At 48.6% G+C, this 23,483-nt stretch overlaps 1 protein-coding gene and 1 long non-coding RNA gene across 7 annotated transcripts in view; one reads left to right on the plus strand and one right to left on the minus strand.

Annotated features, from left to right (window-relative positions):
• LOC106021507 overlaps positions 1 to 23,483 on the minus strand; it is a 58,951-nt gene that overhangs the window by 30,475 nt on the left and 4,993 nt on the right. For 5 of the 6 annotated variants that reach the window (XR_005871557.1, XR_005871556.1, XR_005871561.1 and 2 more), the window contains exons 2-3: positions 2,701 to 14,330; positions 2,045 to 2,194 (exon numbers count right to left, since the gene is read on the minus strand). This is a non-coding gene — a long non-coding RNA (uncharacterized LOC106021507). The remainder of the gene's footprint in view (positions 1 to 2,044; positions 2,195 to 2,700; positions 14,331 to 23,483) is intronic. The other variant, XR_005871558.1, reaches the window with a different exon arrangement.
• On the plus strand, positions 293 to 3,644 carry LOC110341725 (guanine nucleotide-binding protein G(s) subunit alpha isoforms XLas). Its single transcript, XM_021229762.2, has 2 exons — positions 293 to 3,157; positions 3,370 to 3,644. The coding sequence occupies exons 1-2, from the start codon at positions 826 to 828 to the stop codon at positions 3,642 to 3,644; spliced, it is 2,607 nt and encodes an 868-aa protein (XP_021085421.1). The 5' UTR covers positions 293 to 825.

A 23,483-nucleotide genomic window follows, 5' to 3' on the forward strand; every position in this document is an offset into this window, starting at 1 on the left:
TTTTTTATGCGTGCCTCTACCCCTTCCCGAGCATCTTAAAGGCACATTTCCCCAACTTGGAGCTGAGTATGGGTAACTGCCCGAGACTAGGGTCCACAGACACGGTGTTTGCCGCATACCGGGGTAATCTGGGGTGACGAAGCCCTCCTGCAGTCCCTCCTCCCTTCGGGAAGAATCAGATGGGGAGGGAGGGTTTCAGCGTCTGTTCTCTGTCAGACCAATGCCCACGTCTTACGTCACGTGTCCCAGCCACGCAGGAGAGCGCGCTCTCTCTCTGGCCAAGGGAAAAGCGAGGAGCAGAGGCTCAGACTCAGTCTGGGAGAGGAGAGGAAGGAGCCGAACGTCCCTGCGAGGCCTGCGCTCATCGGCCCCCTTACCCAAAGTCGGGGACAGCCGGCACCGGGAGCAAGCTCCCGGAGCCGGCTTACCACTGAGACCGGCGTCCTCTGGCGGCAGAGAAAGAGTTTTACTAACGATTTTCGAGACGAATCGGCACGCTCCTGGATGCCAAGAAGGCGGAGCCAAACTTAGAAAAGTAAGAAGAGAGGCCAGAAAAGCCCTGTGAGTGGCTGGCTGACCGCAACTTGAAGGGAGACGGGTGACTTGGGAGGCTCCGGGTCCAACCAGCAAGAAATGAGCCACTTCAGCCACAATCCTGGGTTTTAGCTTCTCGGCATCCATCCTTGCAAAGTTTGGAAACTGAGGCTGGAGAACTTTCCAGCCAAATCTTGAAAAATTCAAAAGAAAAAATTTTTTCACCCTAGTTTGGCTGGGTGCTCCGTCTTACGGAGCCCCAAATTCATTTTGAAAAACCGCAACCGTGTTATGGGCATGCGCAACTGCCTCCGCGGCAACGATATGCCAGGACAACACGATATCCCCGGTGAGGTCGGGGAGCAGCCCGAGCAGGAACCTTTGGAGGCCCCAGGGGCAGCTGCCCCCGGTGCTGGGCTTGGCCCAGCCGAAGAAATGGAGACCGAACCGTCTGCCAATGAGCCCGTCCCCGACGAGGCTGGCGCTGAGGGCTACGGACCCCCTGAGGTCTCCAGAGATGACTTTCAGGGCCTCAGCCAGGCCCTCGAGGAAGTCCGAGTGGGTGGAGACTACAGCCCACCTCCGGAGGAATCCATGCCATTTGAGACGAAACAGCCCAGTCTCGGTGATTTCTGGCCCACCCTGGAGCAGCCTGGAAGATCTGGGACCCAATCAGGTCTCCAAACCTTCAATCCAGCGCTTTTGGAGCCCGGGACCCCCAGTGGTGCGACCCCAGGTCTGGGAACCTATAGCCCCCCACCAGAAGAAGCTATGCCATTTGAGTTCAGCGAGCCCGCCCAAGGAGTCTTTAGCCAGCCGCCATTACAAGTCCCAGACCTTGCGCCAGGAGGTCCGGAAGCAGGGGCCCTCAGCGCACTTGCCGCGGAGCCCGGGGATGTCAGATTTGCAAACGCTGGCTTCCGAGAAGACTACAGCCCTCCACCTGAAGAATCTGTACCGTTTGGGCTCGATGGAGAAGAATTTGGGGGCGATAGCCCACCCCCAGGCCTCCCCCGAGTCACCCGACAAATCGGCATTGGCGGCGAGTTCCCGACAGTCGCGGTCCCGAGTGCGCTCAGTCTCGCTCCCGCCGAGAACGCGCCTCCCCTCTTGGTCCACAGCGCCATTGACAGACCATTCAGCGAAGCTATCAGATCTCCTCCTAACTTCGCATGCGACACCCCCCCGATGGAGATCTCCAGACCCCCGCTTGAGATTGGCAGAGCGTCCTCTGGGGTCGACGACGACACCGCTGTCAATATGGACAGCCCCCCAATCGCAAGTGTTGGCCCGCCCATCGAAGTCTCCGGAGCCCCAGATAAGAGCGAGCGCGCAGAGAGACCCCCAGTTGAGCGAGAAGCAGCCGAGATGGAAGGAAGCCCTACTGCCACCGCAGCCGCGGTGGAAGGAAAAGTCCCTTCTCCGGAGAGAAGAGACGGATCCTTCACCCAGCAGCCAGAAACCATGGATGACAAGCCAGCTGCCGCTACCCAGACCGACGCTACCGGACCTGATGCTGCCTCTGCCGGCGGATCTCCTCCGGCCCCAGCAACACCCGCGGATCTCCAAACCGATGCTGAAGAAGTCGGAGCAGCCCCTGCTGTCCGCGCGGAGCCTGATGGAGGTGCAGCCCCGGTCGTCCCAGCCGCCCCTGCCGAGTCTGAAGGTGAAGGAGAGCCAGCCGCTGAAGCAGCCTCCGAGGCAGTCCCTGCCACCACGGCCGAGTCTGCCTCCGGGGCAGCCCCCGTCACCCAGGTGGAGCCCGCAGCGGCGGAAGTCTCTGCTAAGGCAGAGCCTGCCGCCCGGGCAGCCCCTATCACCCCTCCGGAGCCCGCTCCCCGGCCAATCCCCACTGCTAGAGCCCATCCGGCCGCTGGGGCAGTCCCTGGCGCCCCAGCGATGCCAGCCTCTGCTAGAGCAACTGCCGCTAGGGCAGCCTATGCAGGTCCTCTGGTCTGGGGAGCCCGCTCGCTCTCGGCTACTCCCGCCGCCAGGGCATCCCTTCCTGCCCGCGCAGCTGCTGCCGCCCGGGCAGCCTCTGCTGCCCGGGCAGTCGCTGCCGGCCACCCAATCTCTGTCGCCCGGTCAATGTCTACCCGGCCAATCCCTCTCGCCCCAAGCAGGGCCCATCTTAGACCCCCCAGCCCCGAGATCCAGGTTGCTGACCCGCCTACTCCGCGGCCTGCTCCGAGGCCGAGTGCCTGGCCCGACAAGTATGAGCGCGGCCGAAGCTGCTGCAGGTACGAGGAGGTATCATCCGTCATCTGCGAGATCGACTCCTCCAGTGATGAGTCGGAAGAAGGGGCCAACGGCTGCTTCCAGTACCTTCTGCGGCGAAACCGCCGCCCCGGCCAGCCCAGGAGCCACACGGTTGGGTGCAACCCAGTCCGCAACTTCTTCGCCAGAGCCTTCGGAAGCTGCTTCGGTCTCTCCGAGAGATCCCGCTCCCTCAGCCCAGGGAAGGCCAAGGATCCTTTCGAAGAGAGGCGCAAACAGATGCGCAAAGAGGCCATTGAGATGCGAGAGCAGAAGCGCGCAGATAAGAAACGCAGCAAGGCCATCGACAAGCAGCTGGAGGAGGAGAAGATGGACTACATGTGTACGCACCGCTTGCTGCTTCTAGGTAATGCGGCATCTTCTGCCCCTGGGCAGTAGGGCCGCCCTGGGCACCCGGGGAGGGGGTGGTATGGCCTTCCGGTGGGGCTTGGGCCTTGACCACGGGAGGAGGGGTCCGGAAACCCTGTTAGAAGTTCCAGGGAGGGCCCCCAACTATGCCCTGGGGGTGGGAGAGGGGATTTTTTGAGGGTTCGGGTGGCCGAAGTATATGCCCTCCAGGGAGAAAAGTGGTGCCGAGCGACACTGAGGGTCGTTACCGGCCGGAGGCCAGCGCCAGCGCCAGCGATCCTAGGCTGGACAGGCGGGGGCGTGAGGTGAGCCAGGAAGTGCTGGGGAGGGCCCTTCGGGGCTCCCCCGGCTTAAATGTTCGTGACCGCGGTGGGCTAGGGCCATCGGGGAGCGCGCCCCCGCCTCGCCTGGCACGGCTGCTTCGACTCAGACAGCTTGTTGTTAGTGTGTGTTGGTGTCCATTTTCTATGTTCGCCTGTGCATGACATGCTCAGTGTGTCCCAGTTTCCATCCCTGGCATCTTCAATGTACCCGCCGATTGTGGACTTGTACTGTGAAATAGGCTGCCTTGTGATTTGCGCCATGGCGCGAGCAAAACTTTCCGTGTTGACACACTCACACTCACTCAGTGGTACCTGTGCGAAGGCTCTCTGCAGCTAGCAGAGGGAAAACGCATAGGAAAAGGTGGCGGGGCATCCTGGGTAATCTGCTGGGCCGCTGGCCGGGGGGAATGGAGCCGCAGCTGCGGGTCTCCATAACCTTCCCCCCTACCCCATATGTCTTTCTCTCTCTTTTCCTTTGCACTAAGCAATTCCTACTTCTCAATTCGTACGTCAAACCCTCCCGCCTTAACGGTTGAAAAACCAGACACTCAGGTATCTGGGGCTTTGGGGTTGTGAACAACGTCTGTATTTTGTATTCTGCACACACACACACACACACACATGCACGCACACACTGGGCCCACCTTGGGGGAGAGAAGAAGGGGGGGCATTTTAGCCCTGTTGGCAAGGCCACATTGTAAACACACGGACTTGCTTTGAAGGGGGTGGGCGTGGCTGGGTTTAAAAAATATATGAAGTAATTTTCTTCTTAGTGAAGAGCCCGAGGTAAGCCAATCACTTATATTTTTACAGCTTATGGTAGGAGGGGCCTGGTTTAAACAGCCTGGGAATTGTGTGGTGGGAGCGTAATGTTGCCTTTGTATTTTAATTGCAATTAAAATAAAAAATTAAATACTCTGAGTGCATACTGAATATGAGGGCAGTGCATGGGAAACAGGAAATATTACTTGTGTAAATGTTTGCATATGCATTTTTTTCAAGCAGCTTTAGCTGGGGGGAAGAGAATGGAAGGTAAGATCTTCTCTAAATCAGTTTGGGGCTAAAAAAAATAAAGCTCTTTAGGATGACGGCTAAACAAACGTTATGCCAGCCAGATGGGTGCTTTTGGAAGTCCTCATTCACCCCCCCATCTGTGCAACTCACTCTCCAACTTTCCATGTCCCCTCCCCTCATCAAGACCCCTCCCCTCATTGCACAGCCAGAGCCCCTCCCCGCTCCAGACTTCTCATCTCCAACCTGAGGCATTCATTCTTCTTGCCAGATTAATCAGAACAGCAGTTAACAATGGTCTGGACCTGTGGCTTAAATAAAATCTTCACGAGTGAATCTCTACAATTAATTTATTTTATTCTCTAATAATACCTGACAAGGGATCTCAGGATCACAGTTTCTGAGGCTACGCTACATTTGTCTGTTAAATACTTGGTAATCTGTGATGGTGTTCATTAAAGACATTGGTGACGTGACTGTGCTGTTGTGATGTGCCCCCCCCCCCCGCCAGTCATGATTTTAGATGGGTCATTTCATGTATGCCTTCCTGGGGAAATAACTGGTATCATTGACTCAAGCATATGATAAGGGAAATAGTTTTTAAATTTCAAATGTTCCCGTTCCATGAAAAACAATAGTACGTTACATGACAAGGTTCTGGTCTCACTGCAGTTCCCTTTCCATACTCCTAGGAGCTGATCTGTGAGTTGGGGGGGGCACCCACAAATGTCTGCAGATAGAAGGCCCCAGTGACTGTGCACATTTGAATACAGCGTCTCTTACATCCTGGGGCCTCGCTTGCCTCGTTTGAAAAAAAAACAAAACTCTCCTAGGAAATTGTCATTTAAGTGCCCTCCAGCACTAGGACTTGGGTCTTCTGTCTAGCCCCCCTACCATGCAGGGGAGAAGAGGGTGGAGGCTGATGGTACCCATCGGTGCAGATCTCTGCACCAAACCCCGTGTCTGGGGCCAGGCTGTTTTTTCAGAATAGTAGACGCTTCCCTTGCTTCTCCTAGATTTTTTTTCCCCCTAGAGGGGATAATTAAACCAAAACGCTAGCACATTTGCTGGGGTACCTTGCTACTGTCCTTTGTAGATGTCAGCCATTATGTCCTTTTGGATGCAGCGTCATCCACAGCAGGGCCAGGCTGCTCAGACTTGGCCTAGGCCTCGCCTGAGCCTGAAGTAAGATGGCCATCGCTCCTGCTACGTGACACTGCAGCTGTGCTGTCTGTCAAAGAACACTGCAGTTGCCACCAGGCTGGTTTCATTTTGCTAAAGTGACAAGACAGGGATGGTCTCCGGGTCCCTGTTACTGACTGGGAAGGGTTTTTACTCACATTTACAAGACATTTTACTAACTCTCTAGCTCCACCGTGCTAAACAAGCTATCTATGTCTTCTGACCCCGGAACATACAGACCTCATGACCATCCTAGAACATGCTTCTTCATCTGTCAGTCACATGACCATCCTGGAACATGTTTATTCACCTGTCAACATGCAGATTCATCTGTTGCTTTAAAAAAAAGTGTTTTTCTGTGTGCATGCTGTTTTTATTGCCCAAATATATTGCTGGAATTATTTTTTTAAAAAATAGATGCAAGATAGAAAAATAAAGATAATTTAATAAAAATTCCATAATGTCTAGAGAGCTAAGGTTTTTTGTAATGCAGGCTAGTCTCAGACTGTTTCCATGTTTCTGTTATCTTAAAATAATTTTGTAGGTTAGACCTTTTTTCTTTCTTTTTTTCTCTTTTCAAAACCTCATTTAGGTTTTATTCCTTGAATTGCAACGGAGCTACTGGATCAGAAATTTTTAGTATCTCTTGCCTTTATTACAATTGTGTAGGTAAACACTATACATAATATAACCACTCCGTAGTGATACCTTGTTTATATATTGGATCACAATTAATTGTATAATAATTTATTTGGCTGCCAAGTGGTATAATACTGCACTGCATCTCAGTGTACAAAGTGCTTTTTTTTTTTTAATGCAGCCTTTTTTTTTCTAAATTCACAATGCCTCCACTGAACTGTTTGCCGTGGGAAGGGCATAGCTTATTGCCCCCCAATTTTACTTTTTTTTTTTTTTTTTTTTTGCCTTTCCCTGTCTCTCGGTAACATCCACGTTTTACAGAGGCCCCTTTAAAAAAATTTCTATTTATCTCAAAAACATTTTTCCCCTAAATGGCAAATTTTATTTTTAATTTGCTGATATGGTACAAGCACAGACAACAGGGACCATTTCCTGCCTCGAGAAGGGTAGGGGACCCTCGACGCTCTCAGCATTGTTAGTGGTTAGCATGTTCTAATTGCAGTTTGCAGTTTTAAAAGCATTCTGTCTCATCATGTTAATCCTTTGAAACAGTTCTGGGCAGAGAGAGCACCACAGCATGCCCGTTTCACAAGAGCATCCATTCACATCACAGAGATTAAATGTGAGGGGCTTTGTTTTTCTCCCAAAGGTTGCACGGTGAGTATTTGAAGAACTCAGGCCTCTAGTTCTGACATGCTGCCACTCACCAAGCCCACAAGAAAGATTCTCCATGGCTTTCTCTAAACCGAGGGCATGACTGCTGTTGAGTGCTCCCTGTGATCTTAAAATCCCTTGCTTGACGACAGGTGTCTAACAGCCTGCTGCTTTCTGAATTCCAGCCAGGCCCTGGCAGGCCACTGACTGAATGTCTACCGAGTGAACATGCAATGTATGCTGCCCCCTTTGGGAAGCCATTGCTGTGGAAATTCAATACCCACATTTGCTTCATCTCATCTGCCTCCCCACCCACACATACACACACACACATACATACACACACACACACACATACACATACACACACATACACACACATACACACATACACACACACATACACACACACATTAGAATACTTTTTTTCTTCTTCTTTTTTTCTTTTTTAAATAATGTAGGTTTTACTTTACATCTTTTCTGAGAAAAACCTCCCAATATTTTTTTTATGCAGGGCTCACGCTTGTAGCATCAACGTCAACAACAGCAATTATTATTAATTAATACTGATATTTGTTAATTACTATTACTTAATATTATTAATATTAATAATACTATTAATTAATAATAACAATGTGATGCCCTTTTTTGTATACATTCCTGAACAGGCAATGCTACAGTATACAGAGTCCTAGTTAAGGGAATACAGGGCCCCAAATAACTTTCTTTTCCTGGCTTTTAAAAGCCATCTTCATTTTCAGTTCACAGCTAAGTCCCATTTTTTCCATTTATCAAGAACCCATGCATGATTTTGAACGTCATTTGTTTTGATGTTTTATTTTAATGTAGGAAAGTTGTGTTAAACAACAAAAAAAATTTTTAAGAAGATGGCCTAATTGATTAAAATTGAACCACCAATTCTAGGTATACCCTCTTGTTTTTTAAATCAATTCCCTCTCCAAATTAAATGTGCCCACCCCTTTTCTAGCTTTTCAAATGTCTCTGTGCCCTTTCAGGAGACATACAAATAGCAAATGAAATTTAGTTTCTGTTTTTTTTTTTTTTTTTTTAAAGACGTGACACAGGCTAAATGCACTTTCCCCCTCCCAGGGTTTTAATGAAATTAAAGTTAGTATGTTTTTGTTTTTGCTTTTTGCCTATTTTAAAATAAAACTCCACAGGAAAAGTAAAAGTTTTCCAAATGGAAACAACAGGGCCAAAGGGAAGAAGCTAAGAGCAGTGAGCATTTGTGGGGCCTCCTGGGAACACGCAGGCTCTGGTCCCGACACCCACCTTGGCAAGCTCTTCAGCTCACCGCATGGAAGGCATCCTTTGTTCCCACCATAGCCCTAGGCCGACCTGCGGACCTAGGATCAAGCTCTTCAGAGGGAATGAGAAGAACATAGATCTGGCCTTTCTTTTGTAATTTCAGATGAAGAATCTTTTGAGATCTTTACGCAGCTTAAGAATCCCAGTGGGCAGCCTCAAGCCCAGGCTGGCCAGAGGGGCTTATCCCGGAAGAGGCCTTGTTCTTCTCCATTCCCTCAAAGGAGAGCCAGAACCTGAAGGAAGCTTCTTATTAGCTGCGAGTCCAGTGTGTCTCACACTCAGGAGCCCCCTGCCTCTTCTCCTCCTGTCTTTGTTCCAGGGGGAGGTTTTACTTCTTGTGCAATCTCAACGAGAGATTTGTCAGCTCAAGCCTAGGCACCCCGTGCTTCTACATTTCATAGTGCACTCTGTGTACCAGGGCTTGTAACACAAGTCAAGAGACAAATGGCATCTTGCCAACTTTAGGATAATGCGGCAGAAGAGGAAGAAAACTTCCTGAAAGGGTCACTTCCTGCCCCCACGCCAATCCTGAACAAGCACCGTCAGTCATTCTTGCTCACCCTTCCTCCCTACTCCCCACCCCCTGTCATTGGCTACCTCTGTGTAAATTAATTCAGAACTCTTACTTAGCCCCAGGGGTTGGGATGTGGTTATTTTACATGCAAAAAAAAGTGTCTTTAGTTTCCCTCCCAGTAACCAGATCACCGATGAAGCAGGCCAGCTGGTGGAACAGGAAGAGGACAAGACCAAGACTCCCCAAGAAACAGGTAAGGACACACCCCCTTCCCCCAATGTTAACTTTTCGATTATTGCCAACTATCACAGGCTTGGATGCTTTGGTCTCTGACAAGTTAGAATTATTGGAAGTGTTTTGCATGTGCCACACTGGAAGCTGTGACCAAGGAGGAACATCAGGCAAGTGATTTGTGACAGAGCAACGAAAACTAAGGAAGTATGCTTCTGTTGCACTTAGAGGTAAAACCCCAAACTGCATTACAAAGTGAATTTGTTAAAGCTCAGGAGAATTCAGGAGTATTTTGACTTGGAGAATCCTGCCCACCAATCCCAAACATTGGATTTTTTTACTAAATGTTAATGATTCAATTTGGGGACGAGGAGAGACGTATAGAAGTAATATAAATTGTTATGTGATTTAAAATTTGACATCAGTCAGTGTTTCTGACACTGTCACACACCTTTTGAGTGTGGGACACAGTAAGTGCTTCAGACTTTATCCACTGAGTTGATAATGGGAAGGAAAAAGCTTATATACCTACCTTCTCAGGAGTGTTACGGTCAAGCTTGCACACTGCCGTTGTTGAGGGCGTGTGACCTCTGACGAAGACACCAGAACAGTCGGCTGGAGCCTCTCTCCCAACTTGCTGGCTCTTGCCTGTCCCTTCTGTCAAAAGATCTGACCACCTCTCTCCTCCTCCCTTGTGTGAGCAGTTTGCCTCATGTCAAACTGGTCACTAATGTGTAAACAACTGTGAAGACATTCTTACAGGTAACCTGCACACAGGTAAGTCCCAAACCGGATTCTCTTTACACAAATGTCAACAGCAATGGTCACCACGACACACAAGACCCAGAGCTAGGCACTGAGATGAGTCAGGGACCCCAGGGCTGCGAAAGAGATGGGGGCAAGCGTCCTGCAGCTTACCTGGTGGACATGTTGAGTCCTCTTAAGTTCCTGAGATCCATCTCTCAGGTCTGAACCCTGGCTTCTAAGGCAGTAAAAGTAGCTTACCGGTCTCATCGCTGCCTAACAAAACAGAAATGACTTCCTCTTACCCCCCCAAAGGATAAAGTATCAAGAGTAAATGGTGTCCCTAGGGCAGCATGTAGCTGCTAGGGACCATCCACTCACGCACGTCCTTTCAAACCAGCACTGTCCTCAGTCTGTGACCGTGTGTGTCAACCTCTATGTGTCCAGAGGGATAGGACCAAAGCTCAAAGGGTTGCTTCTTAGGAACGGCAAAGCTTGTTTGTAATTAGCCCCTCAAGTTTGTTGCTCATTGGTGCTGCTATTGTTTTCAGAATGTGTGGGAAGTGTACGTCCTAACTCCTTGCATTTGCACTCTGGATGGCTCTACCGAGCCTAGTGTGTGCTCAGATAGCTTACCAATGAAACTGCATGTGTTATGCAGAGGGGTCTCCTGCCCACTGTCCCCTCAAATAAGAATTTCTCATGGCTGGCTTTATAGAAAAGCCCAGAGATAGCAAATGTGGGTTATATTTCAGGTGACCACTAGATGGTGAGACAGTATAAGCAGAGGGAGGCAGTGGGTTTATATTGCCAGTGAGAAATGACAAGGACACCCAGCAAGGTGAGGGAGGGTCCTGCTGCCCCCACCCCAAAGAGGAGGCTCGTAGGGGCCCCCGAAGTTTAGTCAGACCCACATTTCTTGTATTTTAAGCAGCAACATGACTCTTTTGTAGTTATACACTGATATTTCAGGAACATTTAAAGGGAATCTGTTAACCGAGAGGTCCTCCAGGCAGCTCAATTAGCATCCCCCTCACCTCCTTCCCGTGGAGGGGAGACCCCTCTGTGCACTGATATCCAATATCAGACACACACATCACCACCGCCACCACACACATTACGCAGACTACACCCACTGCTACCAGTATGACACGTTACTGTCACCACCACGCACATAGATGCTTCACTACTGCACGCACGCTCGCGCACGCGTGTGCGCGCGCACACACACACACACACACACACACACACACACGCATGCACACCACCACCACCACCACCACCTCCCCAACATCAGTATGACAACCCAAAACTCTTTAGTCAACACCAAATGTCACCCATGGTCGAGAGCTGCTGCCTAGACAGCCATCTCTAGTCCTGGGGAAGCTGGCTAGACATAAACATGGCATAACTTGTACATCTATAAACAGTTCCTCTGAAGAAGAGCTGTCCCTCTACTAACCAGTCAGCGGTGTACATACTAATTTTAGTGGCCTGCATTCTTGGACAGAAGCAATTTCCACAAATCTCCAAGAGTGACCCCTAGATGACCCTAAATTGAAGAGAAGAAGAAATTATTTCAGGCAAATAAACAATGACTGTGACAGGTCAATATCTAACTAATCAATGGGCAGTCAGTGTCAGGGGCAAGCATAGACAATTAACCCTTAACCATCGCACATAGGGTTCTTTAGGCTCAGTAATTAGCTGTCATGTTAGCCCGTGTCCCTCTTGCCTGGTGTGCACTAGTAAATTCTGTTATCGCAGAAGGGATTTCCAGAAGGCGAGGGAAGCGCCTGCGCCTTCTGCATACTTGCAAATATACTAGAAGAGTCTTGAATTAGCCTGTGCACACCAGCCATGAGGACACGGACCCCACTCATCCATGGGAAGGTCACCATGCCAGGGCACCTTCAAGTGGTAGTAGAGAGAATAAAGTAATTACACTGAGGAAGAAAACAATGATGCCAATAGAAGTATCCAACCAAAGACATTTCCTGGTCAAAAATATTGTACTTGGCCTTTGATAAAACCGTTGACGCCTCTCCATCTCAAAGCAACATCCATACCCACGTCTACCCACTAGGATGAGGGTTAGGTCATCACTCGCCAAACTTACACCTTACCTCTCTTTCTTTGGCTGCTGGGGACTGAATCCAGGTTTTAAGCCATGCAGACCCTGAATTGTACTCCCAGTTTCTAATTTTTTGAAACTGAAGACTTTCCCCATCCTTTCAGCCCCCCTCTTAAGGAACTTGAGATTTTCATAATGAAAAGTTAGCTACTAGGGGAAAGATAAAGGGGAGTGGTAAAAAACAATTGGTGGTTTGAGCAGTTAAATGCTGGCCGTGTCAGGTGGGAAAGCATCACTTGAGATGGAACCGTCCCGCAGACCCATCCGAACGTTTCAGGTTCTGCTAACCGAAGTGCCCCCTAACCAGGAAAAACTCGTCACTGAGCAATCCTAGAAGTAACTCCGGGGGGGGGAAAAAACCTCAGAATGTTGATTTTGAGACTTTGCCTGGGACCAAGTACAACATCTTTCCAAGGAAATGCTTAGAAGACTCAGGGTGGAACCCAATATCCAATGCCAGACGTTAGCGGGAAATTTCTAAAGTTGGGTGGCCAAAAAAGCTCTGGGCTATTTATACTGTAGCAGTCACGTGACCCCAGACTCTTTCCTTTTAGCTGTTAGAAGGAAAGTGCAGATCATTTTGTTTTGTTCAACAGATATGCAAGTGCGGATTTAAGACGGACACTTAAGAGGGAATCTGATAAACGGGGTGGGGGGGGTGGGCAGAGATGCCTCAACTTTTGAAGCGGGTACCTAAGACGATGGAGAGAGCACCGGCTTTAGGCATCAGGGGTTTCCTGGGACCTTGATTCTCCGGCGCTTGATTTTAGGATTCCATTCGCTTGCCAAGTGATGTAGAAAAGCTAACGATGGGAGCCTTGAAATATTGACAAGGCTTCAAGTTGGCCTGAGGTTCTGCCATGGTCAAAGAGGGACCAGATTTGATGAGTCGTTTAAGAGTGGGGCAGAAACACTTCCCACATCACCTTGATGCAGATAAAGCAGGCACAAGTTGGGTAGGGGACATGCGTGGGGGACAGAGCAGAAACTCGTACTTACTCGGCAGACAAATCTGAATCTGTTGTAGCCAAGGCTCACCCGCAAGACTCGAGGTGACAGGAAGTTTCAAACTCCTTCACTCTGGAGATCACAGGTTAAGCTCTCAGTGGGGAGTAGGGGTCTCTGGGAGGAGGAGGAAAGGGCCAGGGCGGCTGCCTTAGGTAGAGAAGGGGGCCATCTCATTTGCACCCAAAGTTCACAGGGCTCAGAGTCCAGGAAAGGAAATAAACGCCCTTGAGGAATTTTACCTGTTTGCCCTGTTCCCATTCTCTCTTTTTCCTATTTTATTTTTCTCTCTATACTCAGATTTTTTTAAAGTAGGATCTTTTTGTGTAGGGGGTCCCATTTCTAAGCCAGAATTTATATATATATATAAAAAACACATACATTTTAAAAGAAAGAAAGGAAAACACCCACCCACTACTTAAGGCGGGAGAGTAGGGAAAAATTAACAAAGCAAAGCTGTTCAGAACCGGCTGGCAGATGGCGCTCGGCTTTTACAATTGAGAGGCCAGCTTCAAGAAACTCTGTGCGCCTGCGCCTGCCTCAGGCAGCACTGTGGGGCCCCCTCCCTTCATTTCCCTTCCCAGGAATGCAGTCCCGCCCCAGGCTTAGGAATATACGGGTTTTTTAAAGGGTTTCAGTTTAGCAACTGGTATCTAGGGACAAATACCTATATTTGGGGAGCTTTGAAGACCTTAGGCAGGTCAGAAAGATAAAATACAATGGGAGAAACCCGGCAGCCCCTACTTTCAGGGCTTTTGTCTCTTGGTTAACAGAGTAGAGCCCCTGTTCTGCCAGGAGCCAGTTCTGAGACCCTGGGCACAACTTTTTGTCCCTTTAGATCCCAGTTTTCCTCCTCTGGAAGAAACGGGGGGGGGGGAACTCTTTCTCATTTTAGAGCCCATTAATTCTCTTAAGAAAAGTTTAAAGTTGAAGAGGTTTGTCAGTACCCAGGCATCACACACAAGCACTTTTGAATGTGTCATTACCAAAATGGCAAATGGTGTAGGAAAAACATCTTAGTCCTTTGTTCTTTAACAAATGGCTAGGCATTCCTGGGTCCCCATACTGGGAGCCACTTTGTGTAGCAGCAGAGTTTGGAAAGTTCATCATTTCCCACCCAATAGAGGGCTAGGAAAGAGATACAGACACAGGTTTCCAGGAGAAATCCAAGAAGCCTCCCTGGAGGAGAGGGCATTTTTAGACACTGTGGTTCCTGGTTTCCAAGGAGAGTACCTTTGCACTTACCCTGATGCCTTGGCCCTGCTTGCTCCACAGCAGCTGAGGAAGGCCACATGGGCTTCCCAGGCGGGAGTCACAGGCTTCTTGCTAGGAACTTACCCCTTCCTTCCCCCACTAAGGCCGGCCTCGGTGCTCCATTTTGGCAGCTTCTCCTCTAGTTCTTCTTCTAAAAGGTAACATCAGAGGGACACACAATTAAAAGCATTAATTGAGGCACACATTTCCCCTACTCTGCTATTCAAATTTTTCTTTTCAAACTTTATTAAAGCATTCTTTCCTCTTGTCCAGTTTTTGTTTGCTTGCTTGTTTTCTTTTCCTGAAAACTTCAAAAGGCTTTTCTCAATCCTTTACACCCACCCCAGGGCTTCTGGTATGTGACCCTCAAGGTCAGCAGCAGTGAGGTATTAACACCACCCCTTCCCAAGTGTTAGAGTAGATACGGGCATAGGTGCGCAACCCCTTCTAGCACCTTCTCTGGGCTGGTGGAGTTCCTACCCACCAGAGGTCAGCAAAGAGCTCAGAATAGCTGGGTCTGCTAGCAAATGTGGGAACTGGTAGAGTTCTCTAGATCAAATGTAGAAAACCCAAACAGAAAACAGCCCCACTTTTCAAGAGTGTCCTTGGATGGAGTGCCCATCCTGTCTTGGGTCCCTGGGTGCTTAGTTTGAGCACCATTGGAGCCACGCCATGCTTTGGAGGGGGACATAGGTTTTGAGCCGTTATTATTTGACAGGTTTCTTTTGCAGCCTCCCTTCAAGCACATAGACCCTTCTCTTGTCAGGGACCACAGTCTCCTAGAGCCCCTAGTCTCTCTTGGGGACAGAATGCCCACTTTCACATCCCTCCAATTTGGCCTGGCCCCTTTTCTTTTAGGAGTTATGTTTATTGTTAAAAAGACTTTCTAAGATTATAAGAGCCCCCGCCCCGGCCCACCCCTTATCCCATTTGATTTTACTTATCTTCAGCTCCTCACCCAGATGCGTAGCTAGTGTTCATTAACCATGCTGTTTGCAGGGGGGGGGGTTATTTGGCTTCAGTCCACCCAAGCACACATGCAGAGGCCCAGCTCATCTCTTCACAGACCCTTGCCTTAGTTTAGCCTTTTCACTCTCTCTCTCTCTCTCTCTCTCTCTCTCTCTCTCTCTCTCTCTCTCTCTCTCTCTCTCTCTCTCTCTCCCCCTTGCAAGTTAAGATCAACTCCCCCTGCAGGTTCTTTATTATTGGGGGGTGGGAGGGAAAGAAGGAATGGGAGATAGAAAGGGATTGGCAAAAATAAGCACAGAAATTAGTAAGATAACCAAAGGCAAGGCAAGGTTAGAAGAAGGAAAATGGGAGGGACTCCTTTGCCAAGTTTGGCGCTAAACTCCCTGCCCTGTGGAAACTTCTAGTCTTGGAGGAGATCAGGTTTCAAGGAATGATAGCTGTCCAAGCAGAGATGGACAGCTGATAGTGAGCTCAGAAGAGCTGAGGGCTGGCTGGGCTTAACCAGGGAGGAAGAGGGAAGGAGGCTTCGGAGCTTGGCCAGACTTCAGGACCCCACTTGGGAGAGTTGGGACCAGAAGGCAGAATGGAACCAACATGGTCCTCTGATGTCTGCCCTCTGGCTGCTCTTTCCCAACACACCCCATTGGCTTTCTTCAATGCTTCTCACCTGAACCCAAGTGATTCTGTTTAATTTTGAAGTTAGGATCCCCCCCCCACACCCCTCCCACAACCCGATTTTTCCGAGGGTTCCCACATGTCTTGTCCACTTAGTGGTTTTGCTTTATTTTGTTTTGAGCAATCTGGCACACCCAGACCTTTTTTGTCAAAAGCAGAAAAACAAAACAACCCACCCTGTCTTCGTGAGTCCTTTGATTTAATAACTACCCAGAACAAAGCCAGGGCAAACCTAAGGCTAAAGTGAACACTTGGTACATTGAGTATACATTCTAGAGATGAAGGAAATCCTGAGAGCTCTACAGGTCGATGTGCAGAGCTCGGCTCCAGCTAGGTCCCATATAGGCATTGTTAGCTATCTTTCCCCCTTCCTTCCTCCCTTCCGTCCTTTCTTCTACCCCACCACCCCGCTCTGAAAAACAACTTTTATTCTCTTGGGGTACCTTCAGTTGAGAGGGAAGATAATTCTCTCTAGTGAGGAAGAGGAGGGGGTGGGTTAAGCCAGAGGAGACAGGACAAGATTGATGGCAGGGTCAGGGCACAAGCTGGAGACACCATAGCCAGACACAAGTCAAGAGAGCACAGCTTCAGCACCCTGGCGGCAGTGAGGGAAGTACTCTGTTAGCTGCCTCTCTGTGACCTGTGCTGTATTCACTAGGTCAAGTTTAAAGACAAAGCAAAGCAAAAACAAAACAAAACGAACAAACAAAAAAAACCTACACAAATGCTGTCTTGGTTGGTTGGTAGGGTTAGGACCCTGCTCTTCTACATTTGGGTCTTTAGACCCAAGCAAAGGCCAGGGAGAAGAAGGGACTCCCAGGCTAACCCCTGCTGAGCTCCTTCTCAGGAAAAGTTCTTGATCCTCCACCCAACAAATGCCAAGAGTTAGCAATGTGTTGCTAATTGATTTGAGCTGAATTTCTGTTGCTTTGAGACTTAGCAAAAACAGCGCCCAGTTGCTGTCCTAATAGCCAGGAGAAGGAACTCAGCACACGGGTGCTCACACAATGAGCCCTCTGTGATATTTTGGAGTCACCAGAGTGGGGGGTGTCACAGTGGTTCTTTAGGAAGGAAGACTGGTGGGGAGTGCTGAATGGAAATTTAGCATAAAATTGACACGCCTGATTTAGGAAGAGACTAACTCTAGCATAGTTCCAAATGAAAACAGTTGTCACACGTTAATTTCTCACATTTTTGACCATTGGCAGAACTCAGGTTTACTCATATGAAAATTATGTTCACCTTGGCAAGGAACATGGGAAACTATCTAGTCTACTACACACGAGCCCATTTTCCCTCATTGATAAATTGCCTCCAAATTTCCAGTCAAATTGTGTGTCAAATGTTGTTTCCTTTATGCTCACCTAGTAGCCTCACTATGCACGCAGTAGCTGCCCACGCGTCTACCACGCCTCTCAAGAAGATTGGGTCCTTCCCGGGTCGGTGAGTCTGCCTTGATTTGGGCATTTTCATTCATTCATTCATTCGATCATTCAATAGATATACACTGAAAGCTTGATATGTGCCCTTCCCTGTGGGGAAGTCTGATGTCTAAGACATGGTTGCTCCCCTTGGTGGCCCATGATCAAAACCAGACACAGGGAATGAGTGGACGATGGTAGATAATGTCTGTGAAGGAGTTCTGTGAGAGTAGATACAGCTGCTCACAGATGAAGAACTCATCCAAAGGTTCAGAAAACCCAGAAGAGTTTGTCTTCTTGGGTCGAAATAACCATCTGCATCTAGACATCCAACGGTACAGCCAACCGTTCCTATTTCCATGTTAGCCCGAGGCTGAGGGTTTCTATGTGAGCAGTTGTGACTGAAGGCCCTGTTGTTACAGGGTAGACCCACTTGTCGGTCGTACCAGGGGAGCCCTTTTGGCAGGAGGTGAAGTCTAGAAAGCCACAGCCATGCTGAGGGCATAGGCTTGGGTTCAGAAGGCAATAGGTCAGGTATAGTGCTAAATACCACCGTTAGCCAGCGCTCATTTTAAGTTTCTGTTTGGTATGAGCCAAAGTATAACTTTCAGGGCTGACATCCTCTCAGGGGGTGGGCTTGAAATTCTTCCACTCCACCTTAAAATATTCTGTCTATGCTAAGGACCGCTATTTAGCTGGTAGGATGGGGAAATAGTTATGATCTGCAGTCAGAGATCCTGATATACTCTAGAGTGTTTCACAACTCTCTGCCCTCCATTTTAGTTCTTGTCCTCCATCTCCCATCCTGCCCTGCCCTCCATCTTGGTTCTGAGCCACCATTTTAGATCCTGGCCTGGCTTCATCTTCGCCCTCATCCTCCATTTTGGGTTCTGGCCTCCATTTTAGATCCTCCATCTTAGCTCCAGCTCTCCATCTTAGGAGAGCATGGACTTAAGACTTCTTTTCCCTGGTCCCCAAAACAGTTGGAAACTCAGTATTCACATATTGTTGCTAATTCTGTAGAACGGAAAATATCTGGGATTTGTTTTCAGCTTTCCTTTCACAAACACTTGTAGGCTACCTACGTGTTTTCCTTGGAATAGTATACCTTAATCTATAGGCCTGCAATGTTCAGTTACATCCACACATATATGCATCTTTAAAACATACATGTATACATGTAGGGTTTTTAAAAAATTAGAAATAAACAAGTTCTTATGGATGACTGAAGTGAATAGATTCTTAGAATTTTCTATAATCACAATTCAGGTGTACAGAATTCTGAACTTGGATTTCGGCTTTTAAGCCTCTGTCCTTCGATGAGATCTGAATCAGGGATGCCTGGATTTCTCATTCTGGGTGTTCAGGGATGAGCTCACAATAAATCGGAGAAGTAGGGATTTGGCCCAGGCCTTTTTACAGGCCCTGCAGGTGGCTGTGTTCTGTTCAGTTAATCCCATTAGCTGCCAAAGGCTTATAAGGTTACTGTTTAGGGACATTTGCATTTTAATAAAGAGTCCTGTGAGGCCAAAATGAGGAAACAGTCACATTTTTAATAACGAAGTCCCTAGCAATAGGAAAGGGACACTGAGGAGGACAGGGGAGGGTGACTTGAGCCATCATCACCTGCTTTCCCAACTCCCATGCTTCCCTGCTCGGGACCCGGACTGCCCAGCAGCCTCCAGTGCAGCAAACAGTTTTCCTGTCCCTGTGATGCCAGGGTGTGGACGCCTCTCTACCCCCATACCTCCAGGGCATCGTGGCGTATGGGTTGTGTGGTCGCTTTGCTTTTTTTAATCAAGAAATGGATGGTGCAGGGCATAGAGAAAGGAGCCAGCAAGGAGGTTGGACCAGTCAACAAGTCACAAGGGAGTCCTGCGATAGGCTTGCTTCACGAAGGGCCCGCCGGCTGTGTGGTTACAGCCTGAGGACAACCCGGTGCTTAGTGGTACAGGCGGATTGCACACCTCAGCCTGGAGTCACTCAGAGTTGCATTGACAACGGTTTAATGGAGGGAGACCTGGATTGCCTTTCTGAGTTGCCAGAAACTAGCGTGCCCTCTAGAAACCCGAAAGCCCACCAGTTAAGCTCCCTAGTGTAACTTAAACAGGGCTTTCCAAGATGTATGGTATTAAGGGAAAGGAAATTAAGCTAATTGTGAGAGCTCCTGACATGTGAGTTTCTTTAAAGTGTAAGTAGTTGAAGGCTAGGGTGAATATTATGAGTCCCACCCATAATGTGAGTTTGAACATATGTCAGCTTTTAGCAGAGAGAGTTCAGCATTCCTTAGGGGTAAGGTTCTTTTGTTTTAATGTCACATACCTGCAATGTGCCTTGCGTGGAGCTCTGTGGTGATGGTGAATAGGACAAGGAGGATAATACTGTCACAAGATGACACGGTACTGTAGAAAGACTCAGTGTCCACAACACATAGAAACGATCCTCCCTGCAGCTGGGGGGGTGACACTCAGCTAGGAACAAGGTGATTAATTATGCGTGCAAGTTATAGCTTTATTGCAAGCCTGCTCCGGCAACAATAGTTCACACAGACACCCATGCCTTCCGTTCGAGCATTACAGGCGTTTGGATTTTATCTGCCTTGATCAAGCTTCGGCACTTTCTTCTAGATAGCTTCCCCTGGCGCCTTAGCTAAGTGGGCAGGGGGCTTTGTGAAACTATAGATCCTGACAGTAACAGGGTTGCAAAGGCAGAGGGGACTGCAGACTCCACCCCCCACCCCATGAAAAGTGGTCTTGCAGGCATCTTGAGGCAGACAGTCTGGCTCAAAACATGGATTTGCCTCCCCACCCTCCCAAGGTTAGAATTTTACTTAGAACTCTCAGCCACCAGCTAAAATTTCCATTACCAAAGGGGCTGGTTTCAGGCAGAGACAGGACCACTTTAGCAAATGAGGGAAGAATCGTGAGGAGGCTTACTATGGCTGCAGGAAAAAAAAAATCAGCCGTGCCATTTCCCTGACAGGTCTTTAATTATGACGGGAGAACACGATGATTTCAGATTTTTACAGCAAAGTCTTAGAGCAGGGGGAGGGAGGAGACCCCTGAAATGGACAGGGGCTGCTGGGGCCTGGGGAGCAGGCAGCTATCACCCCTGAGTAATAAATGCCCTTGATGAGAGAATCTTAGCTCCTCCCCGAGGGCCGGGCACCTCCAGCCAAGTCTTCGCCATCTTGCTTTTATTCTACCAGGAGGATTGTGAGAGGAAGGGCTTGAAGGGAAGGGCAAAGCCAAGCCAACCACCTGCTAGGTGTCAGCTTCTCTCTCTCCCTCTGTAGGGTGAGTTGAGGTTTTTAGCCCTCGGGCTGATCCCCCTGGCTAGAGCTTAGCTCAGGTGACCGGAAGGCTTTTCAAGTGGTCTGCCACACACCCCCTGTGGAAAATTATGTCTTCTTTAAGGTCCGTGTCTAGCTCATATGTGCCACTCCAGTGGACACACAAGAACTTGAGGGACACAGTGACAGGAGGCCCTGCCGCAGAGGCCAGGAAGGAGTCAGGGACCCACATGTTGAGTCTGTGTTCAGGTCAAACAAGAATCAGGAAGGTCCGATGTTTCCCATCCCACCTCAGTCTGGCCTTATCTCTAATCCTCCCATGATCTCAAGCAAAGGAACTTACTCGGGCTTGCTCGAAGCTTCCAACAGCACTCAGGCATGGTCCAGAAGAGAGATAAAAGTGAATTCTAAATGCTTTCTTAGAGATGGAAAGAGCCCTGGCTTCTGGGAATGGGGAAGAGAAAAAGGAATAAAATGCACACATCCAAGGTTAGCTGTGACAGCAGGCAAACACACACATGTGTGCATGTAAACACACACGCACACACACACACACACACACACACACACACACACACACACACACACACGATGCACCGTTTTCACTGCCTCTCCACTCCCCCTGCTTCAGGGCTCAGTCATGGCATGTCACATGAAACACAGGCTGCTTGAGAGGCAGAAGACTGGTTCTGAGCACGCATCTCAGCTGCCTTCTGTGTACTCATTACATACACAATATCTTCCAGAGAGTGACGTCGCTTCTGAAAGGTACCCAGCCTCGAATCCAGCAATGACAGCTACGCTTCCGTTCCCACCCAACTCCAGGACCCACACTATGCTGTCACTCTGTCACTCTACCAGACAACTTATGACCGCCCCCTCGGTCCCTTGCTCCCCTCACTCAGTTGACACACTGTTACAGACACTGGTAATTTCGATGATGACTAGCCGGCAGCTGACAATGAACCAGCAAGGACTTAGGGCTTTATGTTAGGTGAATTAGGAGCGTTCACAAATGAAACCACTTTGGTTTCTACACTCAGAGGGTTAACAAGCAGATTTTCACATCTGCAGCATCCTCTGGGAGGAGGAGGGGGGAGTCTTGGGGTAGTAAGGGGGCTGTGGGGATGCAGAGCCCAGCCATTTCACTCAGAGCAACTGCAGTCTCCCAGCTGAGCCAAGTCCAAACAGCGGATTTGCTCTTGACACTATGCAGGGAGAATCTGCCTGCAACAGAGATATGGGGGGCGGTGGTCTCTCTGATTTTAGTGGATCCATGTTGGGGAGAACACTTGAAAAGCATAATAGACAGGACCCTACTTTGTTTCTCTTCTTTCTATTTGTAAAGCAATAGGTGGGCAGCCAGGAGAAAGAATAACGGGCAGCATCCCAATTTATCATCCTGCTTAGAACGGTTATAATTTGGAGGAGAAAGAAAAGTCTCAGAGACCTCAGATTTAGAGGTGTGCCCAGCTTAGGTTAGAGGGTTGGCATTTTCAGTGTCAGAATAAGGAAAGTATTAGAGAATTTTGTCCCCTTTTAGCAATAAGCAGGCACTCTGGAAAACGAAAACATGGAGGTTTTTTTAGAAACACGGAGGTCATGGGATCCTAATGATGTCTGAAGGACTGGTCTCATTTCTCATGTCAGAATTAATGCTGGCAGAGGTTGGACGGTTCTTCATTTACATTTTATAGGGTGCTGGAATAAAGGGGAGCTGCTAGTCTTATTTCTAGCCACAGCATCACCGTCGCTGTGGACAGTACAGCCTCAAAGCTGTCCTCTCCTTCATCTGTGTAGCTTTGCTCTAGCGAATGTTGAGTCATTTGGCAGAACTCAAAAACGCAGGTTTTTTTCTTGCTAGAAATACGTAGCACTTGCTGCCATCCTCATAGCCTTCTATTGTCCTGTCCGTTCGAGTTTTTGTCTTCTTATCATCAAATACACATCCTACCAATCTGGTTGAAAAGTTCGATTGTTAAAAATCATCCGGGTGTCTTATCCGGGTCGCAATCAGTTTGCCTGACTGTTTGCACTGACCAGCCGCCACCTGTCCCACAGCCCGCGTGCTGTAAGGAAACTTAATCTTTAGGAGACATATCTGACCATGAAGGGAGTCGTAGGAAAAAAACAAAGCAGCTTACTCGCGAGCACGATGTGGGAGTCTCTTGCCTTCTCTGTGGTAGCCATTTGAAGACTGCTGCAGAAGGGAGTTGAGGATGGGCAGGCAGGCTGCTTTACAGGCAGGCGGGCAGGGAGCGAGAGTCCAGCAGCACTGTGAAAATCAAGGTCTGTGGAGTGCCTGCAGCCATCTTAGAATTTAGAGGAAGCAAAAGCCGTTAGCCCTCGTTTTGTCTTAGGTAACAGCCAGCAGAAAAAAAAAAGCTAGCCAGGTGGGAGAGAAGGATGACAGTATTTCCCTTTGCCCTTATTTTAATCCATTTTAGAAACGGAATACATGTTGAAGTCCCCAACACCACCACTTCACTTTCTACCCTCTGTCCCCCTCAGCCAATCCTAGAGGGCAGTACATTTACAGAGGGGTATTTAATGCATTCAAGAACAGAGAAGGCAGATGAAATATGAAGGTAGCGTTGTAAATTATAGCATTAAGCCTGCTGAGGGATCATATTCATCTACATTGTTGTTTTTACTTTTGATCCATCTCACTGCAGAAATTTAATTATAAAGATTACTTACAAAAGTCACTTTTTCAAGGTGACAGTTACTTGAAATGAGTATGTTCAGGTCAGGTAGGTTTTTAGACTTTGGCGTGCTCTTAAGCTGAGTTTTTAATAAACCTCACTGTATGGATCAACCATCTTGGCCACATCTTCTCGTGTCTGGCTCAGGTGGCTCGCTGACACCTCAGTGTCACCCCTCACCAGCAGTGGTCATCGTACCAGGACTCTACCTACCCCTTCCTATTGCTAAGATCATTGGGTGA

The sequence above is a fragment of the Mesocricetus auratus genome, unplaced genomic scaffold, assembly GCF_017639785.1.
Source record: "Mesocricetus auratus isolate SY011 unplaced genomic scaffold, BCM_Maur_2.0 Super-Scaffold_100028, whole genome shotgun sequence".
Lineage (NCBI taxonomy): Eukaryota > Metazoa > Chordata > Mammalia > Rodentia > Cricetidae > Mesocricetus > Mesocricetus auratus.

Coding starts and splice junctions, on each gene's coding strand:
- LOC110341725 (XM_021229762.2), top strand. CDS start 826: ATGGGCATGCGCAACTGCCTCCGCGGCAACGATATGCCAGGACAACAC. Junction 3,158..3,369: donor GCACCGCTTGCTGCTTCTAG/GTAATGCGGCAT, acceptor TATGCCCTCCAG/GGAGAAAAGTGGTGCCGAGC.